Raw genomic sequence first — 27,050 nt, forward strand, 5'->3', positions numbered from 1 at the left:
TAGTGGCTTTTGTGTCCTATTTAAGAAACCTTTGTAAAGTTAATTCCTGATGTTTTATCATATCTCAGTGATAGTCCAGGGGCCACAAGTTCAGGCCACTTCTCATCAATAATAGACATCAATTTAGGTTGATATTTCAGTTACTTGGGAAAGATCCTTGAATTGTTGGTTTCTGAGTAGCATCCAATAACTAACAAATGTTTCTTGGGATGTGTCACATTTCAGTAAAATATTTTCACTTTGCTGAGTTTTTGGAGTCACCACCTAACCCTTCAATTGGGAAGGAAACTCAAAATGCTATTTACGTAAATTTTCTCAGAGTCAGTTCGAACTGAGGGAAAAAGAACCCATTTCATACAAATGGGCTTTTGTCTGGTGCTTTTTAGTAGCAAATCATATTCTCTCTCTCAACCATAGTAACTTCCTCTGCAAAAATTGGGAAATAATTTCTGCCACGTCAATATTATGGCATTGTTATGAAAATAACAATAACAACAACAATAAAATGATAAATTGCTGACAATACACCAATGCTTTATGGAACAGCTACCATGGAAAGACACACTGCCAAGAATTTTGGCAAATAGAGTGAAAACGACACAGAATCTGAGGTTGACCAGGAATGACAGGATTTTAATAGTTTATTGTTTATTACACCTTGACCAATCTCTGATATTAGTAAATAAACAGTGTCTTATAAACTCTCTAAAATCAACCTAAGCTTATTTAACAAATTAGAGTGACTTTTTTTTAAAAAAAGAAAACTCTTTATTGAGGTATGATGGATATGTAAGCAGCTGCACATAAATGTGTCCACCTCAATGAGTCTGGGAAAAACAACTGGTTTTATAGAAATAGCATAGGGAATGATGAATCAAACAAAAAGAAAATTGTACCGCAACAACCAATGCAAAGGGAAATTCCCCACTGAGGATTGGCCTCACCTTTGACCAGTTCCTGGTCTTAACTTTGTTCCTGGTGATTGGAGAGGTCCAAGATTTTCTAAGTAAGTACACAGTGCCTCTGTTTAACCATTATCTAGTAACTTCCTCTGCAAAAATTTAAAGCAACTTGTCATTAAATAACCCAAGCAGTAAATACCATCAGCGCACAGCTGGTTACAGAAATGAGAGGGCTGATGCTGTGAGGCATGAGGCATGTGGTCAGATGTTTTATATCCTTTCAAATGTTTTAAAAATGCTTATTATACACTCAGTGTTTTCCTGACACAGTGTGCCTTCTACATTCAACATGAATTTCCTTTGAATCTCTTTTCTTTGTACTTTCAGTAGTTTTTATTTTTAAAAATGAAAAGTCACTTTTTCTGTACAAGAAAATCAATAGAAGAACTTTGTGGGAAAGCAAAAGGCAATAAGGAGTCTGTTCTCATTCTACCAACAGGAAATGTCTTTTAAAAACTTAGAGTTTCGCCCTAGCTCGTTTGGCTCAGCGGTTGGAGCGTCGGCCTGCGTTCCGGAGAGACCCAAGTTCGGTTCCTGCTAAGGGCACGTACCTTGGTTGTGGTTTGTCCCCGGCCCTGGTTGGGTTGTGCGGGTGGGAACCACTCGATGTGTCCCTTTCATGTCGATGTTTCTCTCTCTCTCTTCCTCTCTCTCCCTTCGTCTCTAAAATGGAAGGATGTCCTCAGGTGAGGATAAAAAAAAACTTAGAGTTTCTTTGGTTAGCCAGTTATCTCCTGAAGAATTGTATCTTACTGAGTACAATGTGAGATGCCTAAAGCTGGGAGAAAGTTGAGAATTGTTACTGTTTTTGCAAATCTGAGTCTAGGCCTGGGGATGGAGAGTAATTGGGATGTTAAAAATGAAAGAATTGCTAAGAGGTTCAAAGAAAACAAGCAAATAAAAAGAGAGAGAGAAAGAGGGAAACAATTATTAACTCCAGAAAAAACTACAAGTTACATGTGAAAGTCAATTTCTTCTTAGTACACTATGTGATTTGGCTATGAATCAACTTATATAGTCATAATACAATATATGCTGAGTTTCTCTCTAATAAAAACTATGATCTATCTCTATTGGGAAAACTGGGGACGAAAAGTTTGTATGTATATGGGTGAAGGTGGGGAAAAGGGGGGGCTGATAAGGGTGCTAAGTTCTCAGTTTCCCTAGTAAGAAGTTAATACAAAATACCTAAGCCTTAAAATATTAAGAAATAGCTATAGTACATAGCTATTTAGAAATACGAAGGTCAGTACTAGAAGAAACAGCTGAAAGAATATAAAGTAGTTTTTCTCGGGAGTTGGAATCAGGAATGAGGATGCTTGTTTAGGGGGGGTTGCTTATTTTCTTATAAGCCTTGTGGTAACATTTGACTTTTTTATCCATTATACATGGATTAGCTTAATAAAATTAAAATTGTAATTAAATCAGGGAACCCCCCCCCAAAACTAAACTACAATTAAAAAAATTTTTAATAATAAGTCAAAAGGAGGAGATGATTGTTGTGGGCAGGGTGTGAAGTATATTCTTAGTGCCAAACAAGTTTTGTAAATAAACAGATTTTAGGAACATAACCTGTTCATAAGGATGGGACTTTCTACATTTCACACGCAAAAATGGTTTATCTGCCTTAGGAGATTCCGAATACAATCTGGCTCCCCCCACTGGCCAGGAGTGATAGCATGGCAAAGCACCAGCCATGGCAAAGCTAATGCTAGGTCCATCGAATTCAGTAGTTCCTAGAAATAAACGTGGAAATGAAGTTTTGAAACCTCGTGGGCCCTTTCGTGATCTGATAACAAGCTGGGAAACTCATGCCTCTTTGCTCTTTTTTTGAAATCCTCACCTGAGGCTCTTTTACCATTTTTGTTCAGATAGACTGGGAGAGAGAGAGAGGAAGAGAGGGAGAGAGGGAGAAACATTGATGTGAGAGAGACACATCGACTGGCTGCCTCCCGCACAACCCCAACCCGGGCCAGGGACAAACCGCAACCGAAGTACATGCCCTTAACCAGAATCGAACCTGGGACTCGTTGATTCACGGGCCGATGCTCTAACTACTAAGCCAAACTGGCCAGGGACCTCTTTGCTCTTTTCAAGGAGGTGAATGGGCTGGTGATGGGACGGGAAGCACTCAGGATGACACGGGAAAGCGATGAAACCAACAACAGAGTCAGCTTCGTGGCATTTGGCCAGCTTTCAGAATTCTTCACTCAAGCTTCAGATTTCTGGGAACAACGAAAGCTTAGTCCCCTAGTTCAGACTGCATTTGGGTTGGGTTGCAGATGCTCTCCACTTTGCTAGCAAAATCCAATTGCTAGCGTTGGAAAAGCAGCCAGGGCTGAGCTGGGAGCATTTCCGATCACCGAGCTGGGCCACGTTTCTGCAGAAACCAGTTACCCTTTGGCATCAAACACCTGCTGGCCAGTGAGAGTCCCAACACACAACCTGGGCCAGGCGGCTGCCCTGAGAGGAAAGGGACAGAGGGACACCCACAGTGTCAGCGAGTGGAGCCCTAGCAATGTGAGGACACACTCCTTCCCGCCTACCTTCATAAGAAAGGAAGTTCCGAGTGTTTGTTTTCTGTCTGGCCCTTCTCCTCCTCTTAGAGTCTCTGAGCCCATTTGCAGCCGTAGAAAAATAGCTCTGTGCTTGTTCAGTCATGGAGAGGACTGGGTGGGACCTTTGCCAACATCTTCAGGGACAGCCCACCTCACGTAGTTTGAAAGTCAAGTACGGGCTTGCTGCTGGGGTGCCACATTTATGAGACATCTTCCTTAGGCATTTTGAGGTCTCAGGAGGAGGACAAGCATACCTCATCTTGAGCCTGAAACGCAGAAATTGAGTCATAAAGTCACTTAGACAATGTGTCTCTTCTTTGACGTAGGTGCCTTTACAAAAAGAGTTACCACAGGACTTCTGAGACTATTAGATTGTTAAAGTTTCCATATACAAGACGTCTTTTTCGCCCTGGCCAGGTTTGGCTCAGCAGTTAGAGCATCGGCCTGCGGACCAGAGAGTCCCGGGTTCGGTTCCCGCTAAGGGCATGTACCTCGGTTGTGGTTTGTCCCTGGCCCTGGTTGGGGTCATGTGGGTGGCAACCACTCAATGTGTCTCTTGCATTGATGTTTCTCTCTCTCACTTCCTCACTCTCTTCCTTCCACTCTATCTGAAGATAAATGCAAAAAATGTCCTCGGGTGAAGATAAAAAAAATACGTCTTTTTCAGAGGTGTATTTTATAGGACAGTAGTGCTTGGGCTGGATAAAAGTCTAACTAAAAGTAATGACAACTATACTTATGGATGAGTTTTTGTTATTATAGGTTTTTTTTCACTTTCCTCCTAAATCCTATCTCCACTAGAATATAAAGTCGTTGAAGTCAAGCACTGTGTGACCTATTTCTCTTTGTCTCAGCTCCTAGCCCATGGTAGGTGCTCAGTATATGCACTATACTGATGATGACATTTACAAATACTTTCCTCTCTATATAAGAGATTGAGGAATATCCACCATGGAAACCTGAGTTAGACTAGGTATATTAAGTTTTCTTCTTTTTGCTTATCTGCATATTCTAATTTTTCTACAGCTGGGAGTGGGGGAGAATCTCTGTCCTCAACAACATGCTTCCCTCCTAGTGAGTAAGGGACCACAAATGTACTTGAATGTAATAATAATAAATAAATGAAACAAACAAAGCTAACTTTTATCGAGCACTTACTATATACCTAGAACTGCTTTAAGCATGTCTTAGCTCATTTAATCTTAAAGATGATTCTTCTAATCACAGATGTGTCAACATTGTCTTAAGAAACATCCTGGCCCTGGCCCGTTTGGCTCAGCGGTTAGAGTGTTGACCCCCGGACCAGAGAGTCCCGGGTTCAGTACCCACTAAGGGCATGTACCTTGGTTGCAGTTTGTCCCCAGCCCCGGTTGGGGTCATGTGGGTGGCAACCAGTCGATGGGTCTCTCTCACATCAATGTTTTTCTCTCTCTCTTCCTCCCTCTCCCCCTCCCGCTCTATCTGAAGATAAATGAAAAAATGTCCTCAGGTGAGAATTAAAAAAAAATCCTGTGCTCAAAAACCTGGGCTATTTCCTGATTTTGTGTAAGTAGATTGACGTACTTACTTTATTATTCCAGTCATAATGATGCCAAATCACTTGTACATTCTTGAGAGTCTTGAGGGGAATGGTCATTGTATCGGCACCAAGGAGTGCCTTCACTCTGTCATGAAAATTGTGGCTTGTATGTGTCATAAGTAGAAGTGCAAACAAACCAAAGAAATTGTTATAATTAGAGATTTTGAAACAGCATCAACCGGGTCCCATGTCACTGCTTCCCAGCATGGAGAGAACTGGCCACTGGATGAGAATTCTCCAAGTACCATCCTGACTAACTAATTCATTTCATGATGCACAGAGTGACCACACATGCACTTAAAATGACTCCATTAAAGAGAAATGCAGCCTGGAACATACAGGGTGTTCGACGTTGGCCTTTTAGCCCCAAGGACTGCCTCATCAGGTAATCAGTAGAAACCAGTGTACCCTACCTATGGCTCTGGAGTTTCTCTGCAGTTTCATATATAATGAAGGCAAAAACAAGTCAGCATCAGCCAGGCCAACCCATCACCCCACCCAAACCAGAAGAACAGGAGCCTAATGCCATGGAACATGCTGAGTTTCTTTCTTCTACCATCCACCAGCTAGTCTCAGGCTGGAACTCCGGGCAAATGAAATTGTGAGAACAGGTCACAGCACACTGCCAGGAACAGGCGCAGTCACTGCAAGCACAGCAGAACCTATCACAAAGAAGTAACAATCGTGAAGACTATTAGTAATGAAAATAATTCCACCTAGTTTAGATCGGCCTACTACCATTCTAGAATGTTTCTACCCTCTGGCCCAGAGTGAAGATAGGCACCACGAGGGGGAGGGGAATGACTGAGCTGGCACGGAAGAGAATTTTGGACCTGGGAAGTCCCAGACTTTCTACTTCCCCAGAGGAAACAGAGGCACAGAGAAATTCAGAGACTTACCGAAGATCACACAGCACAGTCAGTATTGGAATCCGGACCTCTGGACTTTTTCACTTGGGACATGACATTTTTTTTGTAATTAAGTGAAACAATGTAATGTTTTAGGGAAGTTGGAAATGTTAGCAAAAAAAATCACCCATGATCACAACTTCCCAATAAGTATTATCATTTTTGAATTTTTTTCTTCAAACATGTCTTTATTCTCATATGTTGTCATAGCCATCATTACTGACCACACATGTTCCTATTTTTCAAAACAAAAGAGTGTTTTCTCATTTGCAATTTAAGGACTTTGTAAAATTTATCTTTGTTGTTGTTGAAAGTATTACAGATGTCCTCCTACCCACCCCCGTTGATACCCTCCTCCCTGCCCCCACTTCACTGTACTGTTGTCTGTGTCCATTGGAGAACATATATGCGTGTAAGTTCTTTGGTTTATCTCTTCCCACCTCCAACCCCCTTCCCTCTGAGGTTTGTCAGTCTGTTCCCTACTTCCACATCTCTGGATCTATTTTGTTTGACAGCTTATTTTGTCCATTATATTCCACATTTTTAATGTTCATTCATATTTATTTATTGAATGCTTACATGTGTCAGGTACTGTCCTAAATAAAACTATGTCCCTGTCCCATAGAACTAACATTCTAGTGGGGTGGACATAGAATACATAAATAGACAAACGGTGTGCAATATTCCCCCACCAATGTGGATTATTGCTCCTGAACAAATATATGCCCATATGGGGAGAGAATTTAGCTTACTTTCTCATAGGCTGAAAATGTAATTAACATTCATTTTGATGGGAAAAACATTTTTTTCTCTTGAGCCTCCCAAATTAACACCCATTTGTTTTTTCTTTTTTAATGTAATTTTCTTAAATTTAATTAATTGATTTATTTTTGTTACAGATGTTTCTCCTCCCCCCCCACTGATTCTCCCCACCTCCTCCCTCCCCACCTTGTCCCCAGCTTTGTTGTCCGTGTCCATTGTTCATGCATACATGCATATAAGTTCTGTGGTTTATCTCTCCCCCCACCCCCTCTCCTGGTGATTGTCAGTCTGTACCCCATTCCCCGTCTCTGGGAGTACCCCATTCCTCCGACTGTTATGTTCATTATATTCCACAAATAAGTGAGATCATATGATACTTGTATTTCTCTGTTTGGCTTGTTTTGCTTAGGTTAACACTTTCCAGGTCCCTCCATGTCCTCTCAAAGGATAAGAGATCTTTCTTTCTTACAGCTGCATATTTTCTTTCTTTCTTTCTTTCTTTCTTTCTTTCTTTCTTTCTTTCTTTCTTTCTTTCTTTCTTTCTTTCTTTCTTTCTTTCTTTCTTTCTTTCTTTCGTGTAGTACATGCCCCTAGAGGGAACCGAACCCGGGACTCTATGGTGCGCAGGATGACGCTCAACCGCTGAGCCAAACTGGCCAGGGCATTAACACCCATTTGTGCTAGAACAACACCAATCACATTAAAATAGACATAGTTATAATAGTTATATCATTGGTAAATAATTATCATAGGACATATGCCTGTGTTCACAGAGCATCATATGATACCCGGTATTTATATAATTAAATGTTTAATGCAAAAAAGAAAAGACAAGCAATAAAGAGTAAATATGTGGATGAAATGGTGCACAAGATAAAAACACTCCCATGAGTACTTTAAAAGAAACTCGCCCTGGCAGGTTTGGCTCAGCGGTTAGAGCGTTGGCCTGCGGTGCAGAGAGACTCGGGTTCGGTTTCCGCTAAGGGCACGTACCTCGGTTGCAGTTTGTCCCCGGCCCTGGTAGGGTTGTGTGGGTGGCAACCACTCTATGTGTCCCTTTCATATCGATGTTTCTCCCTCTCTCTCTCTCTCCAGCTCTATCTGAACAAAATGGGGAAAAAAAATGTCCTCGGGTGAGGATAAAAAAAAAAAAAAAATTTACAAGAAGAAACTCAAGGCGACCTGCATGATTTCCAAGACTGTAAGGATGCCACACGGCACTAACACTGAATGAGCCCCATGTCTACCTAGCCCAAGAAAGCGAAATTCATCCTCTAGATGTGAAGACTGCCTCATAAGCTGAAGAGGAAGTATTAAATAAAACTGATTAAATCTACTTCTTACAACAACAATCCCCCACCCCCTACACACACACACACACACACACACACACACACACTACACAGTTTTATACAAGGAAGGTCTGACTGGTCAGAGGTGACATTTCAGCATAGCTGTGAATGACATGAATTAGCCATGGGACTATCTAGGAAAAGAGCATTCTGGCAAGAGAACAGTAAATGCAAAGGCCCTGTGGCAGAGCTTGCTAGCTGTGCTCAAAGAAGGGCAAGGAGCCTGGAGTGAGGGGGCCCAATGGGAAGTGAAGCGTGGTGGGAGCCCATGTTGGCCAGGGAGCCAGGTGCTGGGTTGGGGAGGCTTGCTGGATATACTCAAAACCTGAGTACTTTGGAATCCAGTGAAAGATTTAGAGCAAGGACTGATACATTCAGATTCATATCTGAAAAGCAGACTATGGGTCATGCTGATAGGCTAATAAACTAGGAGAATGTCATGGGATTCAACTGAGAGAAGGAGATAGCTTCAGGCAGGGTTACAATGGTGCAGACAGAGACAAGTAGTTACACAGTATATTAGTTGTATTTTGAATATAAAGCCAACAAGATCTGCTTTGAGTTGAATGTGATACATCAGAAAAAAAAGAGGAATCAATATTATTAATAGCAGCAACAACTAACAGTAACCTAATTCATACAGTGTGCCTGGCCCCATTTCGCTGATTTACATATATTAATGACAACAATAATGTCGAGTGCCTTTCTATTGCCTTCTCTATGCCAGATTCTAAATGCTTTAACATATGCCCAGTCACGTCTTCACAACAGTTCCATAGCGTGGGGACTTTTATCTCCATTTTTTTTGGATGAGAAAACAGGCACAGAATTGATGGTTTGTGTAAGGTTGACTCAGACAGAAAATGACAGAGCTGAGCTTTGACCCCAGGTACTCTGACTGCAGAGTTGAGATTCAAAACCATTGTGCACAGGCCTCTTGTGATTACAAGGTTTTGACCTGAGCAGCTGGGTAAATGACGGTGCCATCAACTGAGACAGGAATATCCAGGGCAGAGAGGCAGGTTCAGGGGCATGGATATCAAAGTCTGAGGTTTGGCCATGCAAAGTTTGAGACTCCTATTAGACCTCCAAGCGGAGAGGTTGTGTGGCCATTGGATGGATGTAAAGATTCTGGAGTTTGCCTTGGCTGGTGTGGCTCAGTTGGTTGAGCATTGTCCCATGTACCGAAAGGTTACCGGTTTGATTCCCAATCAGGGCACATGTCCAGGTTGTGTGCTCGATCCCTTGGAGGGGGCATCAGGAGGCAACCGATCAATGTTTCTCTCACATATTCTCTGTGTCCCTCTCCCTTCCTCTCTCCCTAAAAAAGAAACCATTAAATTATTTTTAAAAAGAATCTGGAGTTCAGTGCTAGAGAGAGCTATGTGAAATGATCAACCTATTTTGTAAATGGAATTTAAGGCTAAGGGACTGGATGGGATCACTATGGAGTAAGCGTGGGAGAGGACTAAACCCTGAGACACTCCAACATTTAGAGTTCGGGAATGGAAGGGAGCTCCGGCAAAGGACACAGGCAAGGAGCAAAGTGTGAGTCAGGAGAAAAACAAAAAGAATGGGCTGGAAGTCAAGATATTTATTTATTTATTTATCCTCAGCCGAGGACACTTTTTCCATTTTTTGTTCAGATAGAGTGGGAGGGAGAGAGAGGAAGAGAGAGAGAGAGAGAAACATCGAAGTCAAGGGACACATCGAGTGGCTGCCACCCTCATGACCAACCAGGGCCGGGGACAAACTGCAACCGAGGTACGTGCCCTTAGCAGGAACTGAACTCAGGTCTCTCTGTACCGCAGGCTGACGCTCTAACCGCTGAGCCAAACCAGCCAGGGCTAGATTTTTAAAGAAAGAACTATCTACGCTCAAATGCTGCTGAGAAGTCAAGTGAAGCAAGGTTGTGTCAGTACTCATGACGCTGTTTAATTGTGGCCGACAGGTCCGTCAAGTGGAGGAGTCTTTTTATCATTTACTCTCACATTTCCAGTTCCCTCACAGATCGCTTACTAAGTAGAGGAATCAAATTCATTTGACTTCAAGTTATGTTGTTAATTTGAATTCAAAATCTATGGCTTTGGGGTATAAAGTGTGGTACTAGGCACTGGAAACATAGGGGTGAGGCAACCACTGATTATTTGCTCTTGAGAATGGACCAGGCAAGAAGGGGAGGAGGAAGAGGGTGAAGAAGAGGAAGAAAAGGAAGAGAAGAGAAGAAAAGGACATTAATGATATTGATATCTGACGGCTGCTTAATGAACTTAGAACCCTCCATAGAAAAGCCCCAGAGAGTGATGAGTTGCTTAATAAGGGAGTTACTTTCTGAGAAATATGTCATCAGGTTATTTTGTCATTGTGTGAACCCCACAGAATGTGCTAAGACAAACCCAGATGGTGTAGCCTTAGCCTACTATATACTCATCTAGGCTGCATGGTGTAGCCTACTGCTCCCAGGCTACAAGCCTGTACAGCATGTTACTGTACTGAATACTGTCGGCCACCAGAACACAGTTGTAAGTATTTGTCTAAACATATGTAAACATAGGAAGGTACGGTAAAAATACGGGTATGAAGGGTAACAGTGGTTCACCTGTGCAGGGCACTACCATGAATGGAGCTTGCGGGACCGGGAGTCTCTGGGTGAGTCAGCGAGTGAGCGGGGAGCGAGTGTGAAGGCCCAGGACACTACCGTCCACCATGGAGACTTTATAAACCCTGTGCACTTAGGCCGCTCTCAATGTCTAAAAAATATTTTTCTTTCTTCAATAATAAACTAACCTCAGCTTACTTATTTACTTTATAAACTTTGTAATTTTTAAACTTTTCAACTTTTTTCAAAAATACATTGTTATTGATTTTTTAGAGAGAGGAAGGGAAGGAGAGAAACATTGATCAGCTCCCTCCTGCACGCCCCCTGCGGGGGATCGAGGCAGCAACCCGGGCATGTGCCCTGCCGAGGAATGGAAGCAGGACCTCTCAGTCCAGGGGAGGTCGCTCAATCCACTGAGCCACACCGTGGGGGCAACTTTTCAACTCTTTTATAATAACACTTAGCCGAACACAACCGCCTTGTACAGCTGTACAAACGTATTTCTTTACATCTGTACTCTGTATCAATCCGGGCGCTCCATGCGTGGCGCTGCCTCGGGGTGGCCATGCCACTAGGCGACAGGAATTCTTCAGCTCCCGGGTAATGTTACGGGATCGCTGCAGTGTGTGCCATCCGAAGCCGACCAAACGTCATCATCCGGGGCGTGGCCGTAGTTGACAAGCCTCCCCGCTCCACCATCCCTTGAAGTATGAGGGGAGAATAAAGGCGTTTTCAGACGTGCTGGCTTTTAAAAGAATGCCCTCCTGGGGACTTTCTCAGGAAGCTACAGCGTGGTGCGTGCAGCCAAGACAAAGGGGCGTGCTGAAGGAGAAACACGAGATTCCCATAAGAGACCATTGAGAAAGACTGGGAAAGCCCCAGAGTATGATCAACTGATTCCCTGGACAACGACTGCAGCCGGCTGGGCCAAGGAGCGCGCGGTGATCTCCTGCTGGAGTGACAGTCCCTGAGTGACGTTTACACTCAGAGGAAAAGTTGGGGAAAGCGATGAATGGGGAGGAATGCAGGGGGTCTTCTTTGTTTGAGTGTGTGTACATTCCCTTAGTCCCCGGATTTCAGTACAGCAGCTTGGCCACCGCTGTGCCCAGTATCCTCTCTCCCGAGTTTCTCTGGTGTAACCTCTTGTGAGTGAAACTTCAGTCTTCTGCGGGGGTGGGGTGGGGAAACCCGGGGGGGGGGGGTGTGTGTGTAACATTTCCTCATAGATTTTCAACCAATTCCCTTTTCTGTCCCTTCTCCATTATCTTCCCTTCTTCAAGAACTCTTGTTAACCTCCAGTTCCTGATCCTTCTGGGGGTTTCTAAGGCCTAAATAAGCCTACTTTGGAGCCTGGGACACTGCTGGCTTAAATTTCAGCTTTCTCTGGTTTTTTGTTTTTTTTTGCTTTTTCTTTTAAGGAAGTTTTTACTGATTCAACTGTTTTCTGGCTTCCAAAAGTGTATCCCTGTTATTTGGTTTTTACTCTCCTGTAGCTTTTGTGGTCCACGCTGTTTTTATTTCACTGCAGTCATTTTAGTGTGGTTTAGGAGGGAACGAAAGGTAAATACAGGCGTTCAACCTGCTGTGCTGTTTAAAGAGCAGTTTTAAAAAAAATTGTAAAATATTTGCAGTTTAACGAATAATTGTAATGTGGACAATCATTAACCGATATTTAAATCAAGGAATAAAACATTACTGGCACCCTAAGAGCCCTCCAAGTGTTCCTTCCTGATGGCAGCTCCATCTCTAAATTTCCTAGTTTAGAAATTCGGGGGAAATTCTCAACGCCAAGGAGCACTGCAAAGCAGGATCAGTGCACTAACAGGTTTAACAGTTGTGTAGGCAGTAAGAGCGCTGGGTTCTTGGTTTCTACATTTGAACAAGCACAGTCCCTTTTCCCACGGAGCTTTTCTCCCTTTCACGGGAGATAATTAAATGACACAGACTTTTAACAGGAAAGACACCTTTCCGAGTGTCTAGCTAGCTCACTGCCTGCCTACATGGGGGACTAGTCTCCCTTACCCACCGTGAGAGTGAATCTGTGTAGCCCCAGTGGGAACTCGGCTCTACTGCCACAGCGGATTGGATTAGAGGTCTAGGGACAGGTGACCCAAGTTGCACCAATCAGATTTCCTCTCCAAGGGATTTGAATTAAAATTCAAAGTTAATTGGTCTCTGCTCTTCACCAAATTGAGGGCATATATGCGCTTGGCTTGGACATCTCTGACCTTGTACCCATGTCATTGCAGGGAAAACCCATCTGGAGAGAGATGGAAAAACCAAGCAGGCATGTAGAGTGGTTTTCCAGTTGCTGCTTTCGAACTCATGGAATCCATGGATATCCCTGCCTTGATTACACAGCTATAATACTGTACCACTGCGAAGGCCAAAAATAAGTATTTACATGAGAAATGGGCTCAAAGCAAAAGAGAGGGTAGGAATATCTGGTTGCAGAGTGAGTGGAATTAGGAGTAGTGACATATTCCATGAAAATCTTTGACTTTTGAGTCCACCATAAATGATGGGTAAGATTTAACAGGAGGAGATGGGGTGAGAGCATGTATAAGTGAAAGGAACCATACAGGAGAGAGTAAAATTGGCGGCCTTGTCCCAGCATGAGGGGGATGGTTGTGTCTTCTTGTGAAAATCCAGGAGCTCTGAGCAGTTCCCATCCTCGCATGAGCTATGACACATGTCAGCACATTCTAGGTCCTTTTCCCACTTGAAAATAGTTACCAGCAAGTGTCATCCCATTCGCATCAACTTCCTCCTCTAGCTACGATGCTTTTAAAAAAAAATAGAGGTCAAGCACAAAACCTGTGTTTCTACAGAGAAAAACCACTCCAAAAAGAGGTGAAGTCATGAGCGATGCAATGCTGTGATCTTCAGTGTCACATTTACTCTCATTTCCTTGTTGCACAAATAGTGGTAATTAAACACGTCCCGGCAGCATGAGGTAAGTTATAGGAAGTTCAAACATAATTTCATTCAGGGAAACCTCTTTGGCTCTGTTGGCCCTTTTTCCAGTATCTATATCCGTGACCTTCAGATGTATCAGGACAACCATTTTCAAGGCCACCAATTACTTTTCTGGGCAAAAAGGTATTTTGCCAAATTTTCAAAACACACCAAAAATGGGACTTAAAAAAAGTGTGTAAAATGTCTATTGTGGTTTAAACAGCCATTTTCCACAAACTATACTTCTAAAACTTGAATGAACTATCCAATGATAAGTTATTACTTAAATAGGCATATTTTCTATTTTTTTATATGTTTATAAGTACATTGATTAATGAGAGGAGTCAAACTGAACTCAGTAGGAAAGTTTTGGAGAGAAATAAAAGAGTGAGAATTTGTACCTCATAGCTAATATAATTTACCTTATTTAGGGAAAGATCTCGTTTTTATCCCCAAATAACTTTTAGGCAACAAGCCAATGAAATTATAAATTTGAAGGAAGCTCATGTAACTCTCTCAACTGTTGACCTGCTCATAATTTTAAGCATTATTTATTTCCAAACCAATCTTTCCCATAGCCTTGCATTTAGAACTTCTGTGAGCAGGAAATCCTGCCCTTGTTTCACTGAACGTCTGACACAGATGTTCTTGTTACAATAGATGTCATTGCTACATTTTCTATATCTTGAAGAGATTTTCACATGCCATCCTTAAAACAGCATCGCTAAGTAACAAAACAATTGGGATAGTGCCTTGTAGGCGACCTTAATGAGCTTAGACTTGACTCCACTCTGTGTGCTAAGTGTGCTTCTAAAATCCATGCAAACAGATTTAAAAGGGCAGATCACATTTCAAAATGCACTTGAGAAGTGCTTTCTTCAAGGGCTACGAGGATTCGCGTTAGGGTTTGCCTGCCGTGACCAGGTACCACTCCAGCTCCTTGGTGCCCTGCCACCTCCATGTGGCTCCTGTCTGCTCCTCCATGGCCCTTGTGCCAGTGGACTTCTGAGTAGTTCCTTGAACAGAGAAGAGCTGTTTGACAAAACATGTGAAGAAGTTGGAGACTATCCACTTTAAGTAGAGGTGGGCAAAAGTAGGAACTAGCCACTGTCACAGTTGATTTGTGTTTTTAAATATGAGAACTCGCCCTGGCCGGTTTGGCTCAGCAGTTAGAGCGTCGGCCTGCGGTCCAGAGAGACCAGGGTTCAGTTCCAGCTAAGGGCACGTACCTCGGTTGCAGTTTGTCCCCGGCCCTGGTTGGTCGTGCGGGTGGCAGCCACTCTATGTGTCCCTTCACATCGATGTTTCTTTCTCTCTCTCTCTCTCCCTCCCGCTCTATCTGAACAAAAAGTGGAAAAATGTCCTCGGGTGAGGATAAAAAAAATAATAAAATAAATCTGAGAACTCATTTTGTCAGCTGAGGATGACCCACAGGGAGAGAGTAAAATTCTTGGAAAGCTGGTAGCTGAGAAAGAGGTCTGTTGGGTGAAAGTTGAGGTTAAGTTGGATGCGGCAGAGGCAGCTGGTGGTCCCCTGCATTCACTCTCCCCTTCTTCCTGAGAAATAGGACCTGTGACTAAGTTCTGTCTGATGGGATATAAATGGAACTGTCACAGGAAATGATGGGAAATATCCTTAAAGGTATGGACATGCCCCATTCAGCCCTTCCCTTCTTCCTGTTGAGATGGAAGCCAGTCCTGAGCATGGTAGAACTAGCAGTGAGAGAGGAGTGTGATCCCAAAGAACTTCTCCACACCTAACCCTGGGCTCCTCGTCTCTGGCCATCTTCAAATGTAAAAGGTAAATTAACATTTATCTTGCATAAGCCATTGTTATTTTGGTTCTTGACACTCAGCCAAATTCAATATTAACTGATAAAGTGGATAAGAAAAACATAATGATAAAAAATTGCTTTACGTGTAAATGCAGCTTTAAAATAGAAAATACTTCCTGATGAGGTTTTTCTCATTTTTTTTTTTCTCCAAAATGCCTATGGAAACACAGAAAAAAAAGGAAATTTGTAGCATTAGAAACTAGGACTGAGTCAACTTATTTAAGAGGACTTTCTAATAATATTTTCTTTTGTCTGTTCATATATTCATCAAGATTTTAAAAAATACCTATCATGTACCAAGGCTGTTCTAGACCCCAGGAGTGTGGTGGTGAACAGAATAAAGTGGCACTGGCATAAACACAGACACATAGATCAGTGAAGCAGAATAGAGAGCCCAGAAATACGCCAATGCCTCTCTGGATAATTAATCTATGACAAGGAGGCAAGACTATACAATGGTAGAAAGGTAGTCTCTTCAATAAATGATGTTGGGAAAACTGGGAGGATGCCTGCAAAAAAAAAAAAAAAATGACACTAGACCACTTTCTTATAACATATACAAGAATAAATTCAAAGTAGATTAAAAACTTAAATGTGCCCTGACCGGTTTGGCTCAGCGGTTAGAACGTCGGCCTGCGGTCCAGAGAGACCCGGGTTCGGTTCCCGCTAAGGGCATGTACTTCAGTTGCAGTTTGTCCCCGGCCCTGGTTGGGCCCTGTGGGAGGCAGCCACTCGATGTGTCCCTTTCATGTCGATGTTTCTCTCTCTCTCTCTTCCTCTCTCTCCTTTCCACTCTATCTGAACAAAAAATGGAAGAATGTCCTCGGGTGAGGATGATAAACAACAACAACAACAACAACAAAAAACCCTTAAATGTAAGACCTGAAACCATAAAACTCCTAGAAGAAAAGATGAGCAGTAAATTCTTTGACACTGCTCTAAGTAGTAAGTTTTTGGATATTCCTCCTAGAGCAAGGGACACAAAAGGAAAAACAATCAAGTGGGACTGCATCAAACTAAGAGCTTTTGCACAGCAAAGGAAACCAGCAACAAAATGAAAGACAACCTACTGAATTTGAGAGTATATTCACCAATGATATATCCGATAAGGGGTTAATATCCAAAATATATAAGGAACTCGTACCACTTATCCACAAAACAAAAACAAAAACAATAACAACAATTTTGTTAAAAGATGAGCAGAAGACCTGAACATACATTTCTCCAAAGAGGACATACAGATGGCCAATAGACATATGAAAAGATACTCAACTTCACTAATCATCAGAGAAATGCAAACTAAAACCACACCGAGATACCCCCTCACACCTGTCAGAATGGCCATCATCAATACATTAGCAAACAAGTTTTGGCAAGGATGCGGAGGAAAGGGAGCCCTCATGCACTATTAGTGACATTGATGCAGCCACTATGAAAAACACTATGAAGGTTCCCCAAAAATTATGACCCAGAAATCTTACTTCTGGATATTTGAAGAAATTCAAAACACTAATTTGAAAGGACAGATGCATCCCTATGTTCATTGTAACATTATTTGCAAGACCCCAAATATGAAGGCAACCTAAGTGTCCATTGATAAATGAATAAAGATGTGGTACATATATACAATGGAATATTACTTGGGCCATAAAAAAGGAATGAAATCTTGCCATTTGCAATAACATGGATGGACCTGGAGGGTATTATGCTAAGTGAAAAAGTCAGACAGAGAAAGACAAATGCCATACATTTCACTTATATGTGGAACTTAAAAAACAAAGTAAATGAACAACAACAAAAAAATAGAAACAAACTCATAGATACAGAGAACAAACTGATAGTTGCCAGATGGGAGGGGGGGTTGAGGGGCTGGGTGAAAAAGATGATGGGATTAAGAAGTAAAATTGGAAGTCATGGGCATGTAAAGTATAGCATAAGGTAGATAGTCATTGATATTGTAATCAGTGTGATGTCAGGTGAGTGCTTAGATATATCAAGTGATCACTTCCTAAGTTATATATATGTTTGACCACTGTGCTGTACACCTGAAACTAATATAATATTGAATGTCATCTATAACATTTCTTTAAAAGACAATAGAAAAATATCTACAAATTTTGAATAAAAAAGATTAGTACCTAAGGTTTTCTCAGCTGAATTTTCTTCTCACGTGTGAAAACAACAGATAAACAACCTCATATATTCAAAGACTCAGAAAATAGAGAATTCATGTATTCTTTTTGAAAACATTATATGAAAACATATATAGACATTTGAAAGATCTGAAAGGAGACCAGGGTATAGATTATATATCGTTCATGGCATTATGTGAATATTATTAATCAAGGAAAAATAACTAAGAAAATGGGTCAATTTTTTTCAAAAAGGTTTCCTTATAAAATTTTTTTTAAGAAAATGTTTTTATTGAATTTTTAGAGAGAAGGGAAGGGAGAAAGAGAGACACATTGGTGTGAGAAACATTGATTGGCTGCCTCCTGCACGCCCCCTACTGGGGATCGAGCCCATAACCCAGGCATGTGTCCTGAGTAGGAATCCAATTGTGACCTCTCAGTCCATGGGATGACTCTCAATTCACTAAGCCACACCGCCTAGGCAAGGGTCATTACAAAAAATTTTTTTCTTTATTGATTTTTAGAGAGAGAGGGAGAGAGAGAGATAAAAACATCGATGAGCCCTGGCCGGTTTGGCTCAGCGGTTAGAGCGTCGGCCTGCAGTCCCAAGAGACCCGGGTTTGGTTCCCGCTAAGGGCATGTATCTCGGTTGCAGTTTGTCCCCGGCCCTGGTTGGTCATGCGGGAGGCAGCCACTCGATGTGTCCCTTTCACATCGATGTTTCTCTCTCTCTTCCTCTCTCCCCCTCCCACTCTGCCGGAACAAAAAATAGAAAAATGTCCTCAGGTGAGGATAAAAAAACCAAAAAACAAAAAACATCGATGAGCGAGAACATCGATTGGCCGCCTCCTGCATGCCCACACTGGGGATTTGGTCCACAACCTGGGCATGTGCCCTGACCAGAAATCGCACCTGTGACTTCTCGGTGCATGGGTCGACACTCAACCACTGAGCCACACCGGCTGGGCAAGAAAACAATTATTATCCCCATTTTAGATGTGGCAAAGTAAAACATAGAAGTACTTGCCCAAGATATAGTGCCTAGTAGATAGCAAAATCAGGAAGTCAGGTGTCAGAGTCTAGAGTTTAACATCAAGCCATTCTGCCTTTAACATGACTACAAAGATAAATTGGTCATTAGCTGCCTGAGATTCCGTTCTTAATTCTACATATCTAAAGAAAATGAGTTTTTATTTTATTTATTTATTTATTTAATCCTCACCCGAGGACATCCCTCCATATTTTGTTCAGATAGAGTGGGAGGGAGAGAGAGAGAGAGAGAGAGAGAGAGAGACATCGATGTGAAAGGGACACATCGAGTGGTTGCCACCCACACGACCCAACCAGGGCCGGGGACAAACTGCAACCGAGGTACGTGCCCCCAGCAGGAACCGAACCCAGGTCTCTCTGGACTGCAGGCTGATGCTCTAACCACTGAGCCAAACTGGCCAGGGCGAGTTTTTAATATATAAACTCACACACACGCACATAGCATATTTATTCAAATAATTGTATTACTTAGATTTAACTTCCATTTCCTTCTTTATTTCCTTGTGAAAATGTTATGCATATACTGCCAAGTTTCAAAAAAAAAAAAAAAAAAAAAAAAAGCTTTATTCTCATACTGGGCTGGGCTAAATGCATTCTGAGGACTATTTTCCAAGACCAGCTAGTCATTTATACAGATGTATGAAAATGAACAAGGATGGCCTGAAACAGACCTATGCCTGGGCACGTTGGGCTGGATGGTCTATTTTAGAAGAAAAGCCTGCGAATCACATTGCGTTACAGATGTGACTCATGCGTTGTTAGTAGTATTTCAAGATAAGCCACTTAAGATATATCCTGAGTACAGGTACTGGAAATGATCTTGTCTTCCATGTGCTTTCAAGTATCTTCATTTAAGTGTACGTTTATCCCCTCATTTAACTTGTATCTACATTTGGACTCTACAAGTATAGCCTGTGATTAAGAGAACAAATAATGAAATCAGACCTAGATTAAACATCTTAATCGCCACCATTTTCTTGGGCAAGTGATTTAATCTTTCTAAGCCAGTTTCCTCATTTGAAAAATGGAGATGATCCCTGTCTCAAGGCTAAATAGTAAGAATCACACTAGCTGATGTATAAGGGTGTCAAGCATGTTGTATGTCACATGGTAAGGCTCATTAAATAGTTGGTAGTATTAATGGTACAACGACTATAGTTTCTTTGGAGACTGCTTGGCATCAAACATATTTATTGAATGAAAACGCAGGCCGCCAGTAGCACAAATTTCCTCCTCTCCTTTGTAATCGCTTACCTGCCTAAGGACTGGCGCCTCAGCTGGGTGCATATACTGTTATGCCAATCGTCCATTCATTTATAAATAAGGCAATCAAAAGGTCCCTGGCGTGTCTTCTCAGAAAGAAGGACCCGGACTTTTGAACTGGAAAGCTAAAAGTAAAGGCTTGACAGCTGCCCTTCGACCCACACTCCCGCATCAGTTGCCGGCTCATTTAAGCAGTGCACCTGCTTGGGTGCAGTTGATAAAAATTTGTGCCGAGCGCTCCCTGTGCTTTCGTCAGACTTGGCTGCAGGCTCGTTTTCACCTGACCAGGTGTCCCCGGCGCGGCGTCTGGGAGATCGGCCCACCCTGGCCTGGCACCCGGGGAGCACTTCGCTCGCCCTGAGGGGGCGGTCCCCGAAGTCCCAAGTCGAGCGCTGCGGTGTGTGCAGAGGCTGCTGCCGGCGCGGATCCCCTTACCCACTCGGTCGGACTGTCGAGGCTGGCAGGACACCCGGAGGGCGCCTCCAGTTTCCCCAGGGCGCCACGCCCTCCACGTCTGCGGCGCGGAGAAATAAGAAGCGAGCGCCAGGCGGCCCAGGGAAGGACAGCTCAGGCCGTGCTCCGTGGAGTCGCCAGTTTGCGCGCAGGGCCCCAGCGACCGCGCGGCCATGGACGGGTCGCGAGCTATCGGCACCTTCGTGGTGTGGGACTACGTGGTGTTCGCCGGGATGCTGCTCATCTCGGCCGCCATCGGCATCTATTACGCCTTCGCCGGGGACAAACAGCAGACCTCCAAGGACTTTCTGATGGGCGGCCGCAGGATGAGCGCCGTGCCTGTGGCGCTGTCCCTCACCGCCAGCTTCATGTCTGCCGTCACTGTCCTGGGCACCCCCACCGAGGTCTACCGATTTGGGGCCATATTCAGCCTCTTTGCCATCACCTACTTCCTTGTGGTGGTGATCAGCGCCGAAGTCTTCCTCCCGGTGTTCTATAAACTGGGAATCACCAGCACCTACGAGGTAAAGGGTGGGAGAGGAGGCTGGGGGCGGGGGTGGGGGTGGGGGGCTGGGGGGTGGGGGCGCTCCTCAGGCGCCCGAAGGTATTTTCCAGAGGGCAAACTCACCAAGTTGAAATCTCTTCCTGTGCAGGTCTATCTCCTCCCCCGCCCCCCTCTTTTGGGAAGAGGTGTCCCATAAAGGAGAAAAGAAAAGAAAAGAAATCTTGGGACTTACTCCCAGGAACTCAGTGAAAAAGAGAGGCTGCCAAAGTAAATGGAGTGATTTGGACTAGCGCTCACTAAGGCCCTTTCTGATTTCACATCTTTTTTTTTATTTTTTTTTATTCTCACCCAAGGATATTTTTGCATTTATCTTCAGATAGAGTGGGAGGGAGAGAAGGGGAAGAGAGAGAGAGAAACATTGATGTGGGAGAGACACATTGACTGGTTGCCACCCACACAGCCCCAACCCAGTGGGGACAAACTGCAACAGAGGTCCCTGCCCTTAGCGGGAACAAACTGGACCTCTCTGGTCTGCCAGCCCAGGCTCTAACCGATGAGCCAAACCAGCCAGGGCTGATTTCACATCTTTGATTCCGAGTTGAGAAGAAAGATTTTTATACTTGTTATCTTGGGGAAGGGTAAATACTTCCAGTCTTAGCTCCTCCTCCTTGAAATGAATCTCCTTGTCCCAAGCTCCCAGGCACTAACCCGGGATAGTTGGGAAGACGTTTGTGCCCCCCCCCCCCCCCCCCGCTTCCCTCCTCCGCACACAGATTTTCCAGAGAGGCAGGCGCAGGTGGTTAAGGTGCTGCGTCCCTTGTCCCAGTACCTGCGTTTGAGACCAGATTCTATCACTTACCAGCTGGGTAACCTTGGGTGACTAATTCAACCTTTTGTGATTTCTTCATTGCAAAATGGAAATAATAATACCACCTACCTCACCCAGTTGTTGGGAGGATTAAAAGAGATGATGCAAGTGTAGTATTTGAAACAGTGTCTGGTACAGGGGAAGTGCTGAATAAATGTTGGCTAACATTGGCGTGGTGGCGACGGAGGTGGTTATCTTGGTATACTAGGAAAATTTGGCTGCAAGGTCCTTAAACACCTTGTCTCTGTGGAAAAATGCTTAAGGAAAACCATCTTTCCTATTGCACAGGCCCGCTGGTTATGGGTTTTCTCAAGTTGTCTGCGGGAAAGGGCTTTGCAAAGATGGTGAATTTTTGGTTTAGTTTAAAGAGATGTTGATGGGAGTGCTTGAGGGAGGAGCAAAGCTCAGAGGGCCGGTGGGGTCCAGTTCAGGACCCTCAGTGGTCTCCCTCACCCAGCACTAACCCACCAGTCACTTCCACAAACCTGCAGTCATTTCCATCCAGAGGGCTCAGAGCCTCGTTCTCAGCAACTGCCTCTGTCCGTGAGCTTATATAGTGTCTGCTCCAATTCAGAGTCTCTGGAAGGTGGTTTCCTAGTAAGGCTGGTTCAACTGGTGCTGTGGACAGGGCCCCAGTGGCACAGTAAGTGTTGATGACGAACTGCATGGATTCTAGTGATATCATCCAGGGCAGGCGCTCCTGGGACAGCACTGCCTTCTTCTGGTCATGAAGCAGGATGGAATTTCTGTTTTGCTCAAAGGTTTTAACCTGGCTTCCCCAGGCCAAACTCAGTCTTCAGTCATGGTCTTTTTTTTTTTTTTTTTCCACATTTGGGAAAAAAATAATAATAATTTAGCATTTAAGGACGGTGGAAGCCAAATAAAATTCCAGATTCTGGCTTTTTTTGAACACCCAAAAGACTGGTAACACTGAGCCCACATCCCCTGTGGCCGCAGGAACCCCAGTCGTCACCCGTTGCTATCACTCCTATGTCTATATGGAGGTCTCATCATTGCATTTGCATGCAGAGAAATCTTTATCTGCATTTATGACTTTATCAAAAGTGCAAAAGGGAACATGAACAGGGGTGAAGGGAGTTATTGTTTCGAAGGAGCTGTGAGAGAGCATATTTCTTAGTGGATGTGGGGAATATCCCAACACATTAAGTCGATGCCATGCTCATGTGTGTTACCTGATGGGACCTGTAGGCATTTGAGTCTGTGAGCTCCGATCTGTAGTTAACCAGCTCCAACACTCAGAATGGGTTTGGAGATTCTGGCAAGAGGACTTGAGTTCTCACGGATGAGTGCTGCTCTCATAATCACTGACCCGTGCCTCTCCAGGGCACCATGTGAACTCAACCAGAAACAGATTTCTCACACATCTCCTGGGTGCTGGGGGCTAAGTTAGCAGGGTTCCAGCTAAATCTGGCAAAAATAACAAACACACACCAAAAAACATTCACTGAATGTTTGATATATTCTGGGCACTGGCTGCATGTTGTTACATATATTATCAAACTCAGTCCTCAAAACAGTCCTTATAAGGGAGTTACTGTGAGAGCCCCACTTTGCAGAGAAAGAGGCTCAGAATAAATTCAGCTACATAAGAGAGCACGAAGCGAAGCAGATGCTTGCCCAGAGGCTGTGCAGTGAGGCACATTGGCTGCTTCTGAAGCTTCTGGTGAGTCTTCTGGAGGAATAATTTGTTTCACGGTGAGATGGAGCCACCCATACAGGGTAAAAAGCCCAGCATTGAGTGACACTGGCTTTCTTGCTCAAGCGCAAAAGGTCTCCCTATTTATAATTTGTTAGCTAAAATGGGCTGTTCAGAAGCATTGTTGACATCTATTTATCACTGCCTTCAATGTATAGTCCCTACAGGAGTTTAGCAACCTCCAGACTCACAGAGAAGAGGTAAAATGCAGGAATGCAATTTCATGAATCACTTCTTCAGTGTCTTTCTGGAGCCAGCGAAATCTGTGTGTTTGAACCGAATTGCCTAGACTATTTTAAACAATTATTCAGTGGAAGTTTTAGTGTCCCTAAATTATTCAAAGTTCTGAGGACCAGGACAGATCTTGATTGACTATAGGCACCTACTGTTATTCTCTAGTTTTGTCTGGAAATCCTAGAGCTATTCTCTGAGCCTACTGCTCAGTGACTTGAGCTTCTGGAAGGTCTCCAGGTATTTATTTAGCAGCCCAGTAATCACTAATAGCTGAGATAATGATAAACTTCCTGAGTTTGTCTTGAGTTGGTCTTGTGTGAGCTTAAATCTATAGGTTTGTCTGGATCCTGTTGATCTTGGGGACAAAAAGTAACATAGTTGAACCAAGTTATTTGGTTCAACTTGCTACATACATTCTTACCTTCATCACATTTTTCTCTTCCGTTTTCTTTAGTTTCCAGCACTTTAGATTCATGTACTTAGAAAAGGCAAAGACTTCTCTGACTATTCACGTACATTCATTTTTAATACTTTTACTAAAACTATTCTGAAGAGATAACACTGACCTGATTTCAAACTTGCTTCCTGAGTCTTCTAAAGAGTCTACCGAATTATCCTTGGATCATTTTGACCTGTAATTTCACTGAGATTCAAATTCTCAAGGCCTATGGATTTGAATATGAACTTCTTCATTTTACAGTTTACAACATTTGCCCATCCATTTATATCATATGATAGTCTCCAAAACCCTGCAAAGCAAGAGGGGAGAGAATTATTTCTAAGAGCTCATTTTCAAGAGGAAGGAACATGAGATTTTGAGTGACTGCCCGAAGCTTGTGGAGGCAGGATTAAGGCTGGGACAAGGCCTGGGACTCTTCCCCTGATGTGCTACACTGTATGTATAGCTCTTACCCATTGGTTCTTTATGGAGGTCATACTATGTGCCAGTGCTACCCACGCACTGTAGGAGTCTCACACAGTGGTCAGCTTACTTGTTTGTTTCAAATAATGTAGTGGTTATATGCACACATTTTGGTGTCAAATGGTCCTAGGTTTGCACTGTGACTTTGACAGTTATTAGGTTGCAACGTTGGGGTTCTCTCTGAGCCTGTGTCCTCATGTGCTTATACTTAGTACCTGCTCATGAAGTTGTTGAGAGGATAGTATACAAAGCAAATACTTTGTACATGTTAGCTGTGATTATGGAGCAAAAATATCCTCTCCCCCATGTTCATGACCTAATGACAGTTTTTTCTTTCCTCTTTTTTTCTCCTAAATGAAAAGACTATTGTCAGTCTTAAAATTCTCTCTACATGTAGTAATAATTGAGTTAAAGAATGTGTTCAATTCCAGCTTCCTTCCAGCTGTGAAATTCTAGGATTCTAACTCTATAATGCATTCTGATATGTAATATAGGAGATGAGCAGATTATATTATAAAATATAACATATGTCAGGGAGAGTTGGAAGAATGGCAAGGTTGTTGACTCTGAACAGAAATGGACTTAGGCTGATTTAAGTTAAAAGAAATTATTGGAAGAATATGGGAGTAGCTCATAGAACAGAGAAAAGCTGAACAGACTGGGAAAAGGACAGAAGCCAGGGAGACCTCTTCAGGCCCCCCTGTCAGAATCAGCCTGCCTCTGCTCCAGTCATTTTCTACCTTTATATCTTGCCTCTAACATTCAAATACCCATTGAGAAGAGAAGTTGATTGGCAGAGCATGGGTCATGTGACCACGGCTTGGCCAGAAGGGGCGGGGCCCCTTGATGGACTTGCCATCATAATTGCCTGCAGCGGGAAAGAGTTGTTTCTCTAAGTGAGTCGGGGAAATGTATAGAGTAGATACCAAGAGCAAAGGGAGAACAACACTTTGCTCATTCTAACAACACAGGATATAATTCCATTCATATGGCGTTCTGGGAGAGGCAAAACTAGGGATGGAGAACAGATCAGTGATTGCCAAGACCGAGGGGTAGGGAGAGGGTTTGACTCTAAAAAAGCAACACCAGGGAGTTTTCTGAGGGTGAGGGAACTGTTCTGTATGTGTTAAAACTCATTGAACTGTACCCTAAAACAAGAGTCAATGTTGTTGTGTGTAAATAAAAATAATAGTAAAATAGAAAAAGGGACTAAAAATTTATTATGAGGTTTAAATTTCTAACTCCTTTACTTCTTATGCTGCTTATTTAAAAAAAGTGTCCAAAGGTTTCACATATTAACCGTTTTTCCTTTTTTGGAAACAGTATTTAGAACTTCGATTTAACAGATACGTTCGCCTCTGTGGAACAATCGTCTACATTATTCAAACAGTAAGTAGCTCTCCTTTAGTTTATTTTACCTTTTGTCATCTAACATGTTATTTACTTATTTTATTATTCTTTGTTAATTCTCACCAGAGGATATTTTTCCATTGCTTTTTAGAGAGTGGAAGGGAGGGAGGGAGAGAGAGACAGAGAGTGAGAAAGAGAGAGAGAGAAACATTGATGTGAGAGAGACACATTGATTGGCTGCCCCTGCACGACCCCAACCAGGCCAGGGATTGAACCTGCAACCCAGGTATGTGCCCTTGACAAGAACTGAAGCTGTTACTTTTTGGTCCGCAGGCCGATGCTCTAACCACTGAGCAACCAGTCAGGGCTAACATGTTTTTAATTAAAGCATCTGGGGCACCCTGGCCAGTTCGCTCAGTGGTTAGAGCATCCCTCGGACTAAAGAGTTGCAGGTTTATTTTTTGTTTGTTTGTTTTTTTATCCTCACCAGAGGACATTTTTCCATTTTTTTGTTCAGATAGAGTGGGATGGAGAGAGTGGGATGGAGAGAGAGGAAGAGAGAGAGAGAGAAATATCGATGTGAAAGGGACACATCGAGTGGCTGCCAACAGCACGACCCAACCAGGGCCCAGGGCCGGGGACAAACTGCAACCGAGGTACGAGCCCTTAGCAGGAACTGAACCCGGGTCTCTCTGGACCGCAGGCTGACGCTCTAACCGCTGAGCCAAACCGGTCAGGGCAAGAGTTGCGGGTTTAAATCTGGTCAAGGGCAAGTACCTTGGGTGTGGTTTGGTCCCTAGCCCTGGTCGAGGTTGTGGGGGAGGCAACCTATTGATGTGTCTCTCTCACACTGATGTTCCTCTCTCTCTTTCTCCCCACCCCCCCCACTCTGTCTGAAGATAAATGGAAAAATGTCTTTGGGTGAGGATTAAAAAATAATAATAATTAAGAAAGCATCTGGGTCAAGCTTTTTTGGTAAACACATGAAAGATAAAAAAGAGATGGTAAAAATAGGGGAAAACAAAAATGGAAAAGCACTTGTCA

At 43.2% G+C, this 27,050-nt stretch overlaps 1 protein-coding gene across 1 annotated transcript in view; it reads left to right on the top strand.

Annotated features, from left to right (window-relative positions):
* The first annotated feature begins 20,583 nt into the window (after positions 1-20,583).
* The window catches only part of SLC5A8 (solute carrier family 5 member 8), a 36,837-nt gene continuing 30,370 nt past the window's right edge, over positions 20,584-27,050 (top strand). Inside the window, exons 1-2 of the mRNA XM_036252517.1 lie at positions 20,584-20,934; positions 25,980-26,045. Coding sequence (XP_036108410.1) covers positions 20,584-20,934; positions 25,980-26,045 — 417 coding nt within the window. The remainder of the gene's footprint in view (positions 20,935-25,979; positions 26,046-27,050) is intronic.

This window comes from Molossus molossus, unplaced genomic scaffold, assembly GCF_014108415.1.
Source record: "Molossus molossus isolate mMolMol1 unplaced genomic scaffold, mMolMol1.p scaffold_m16_p_10, whole genome shotgun sequence".
Classification (NCBI taxonomy): Eukaryota; Metazoa; Chordata; class Mammalia; order Chiroptera; family Molossidae; genus Molossus; species Molossus molossus.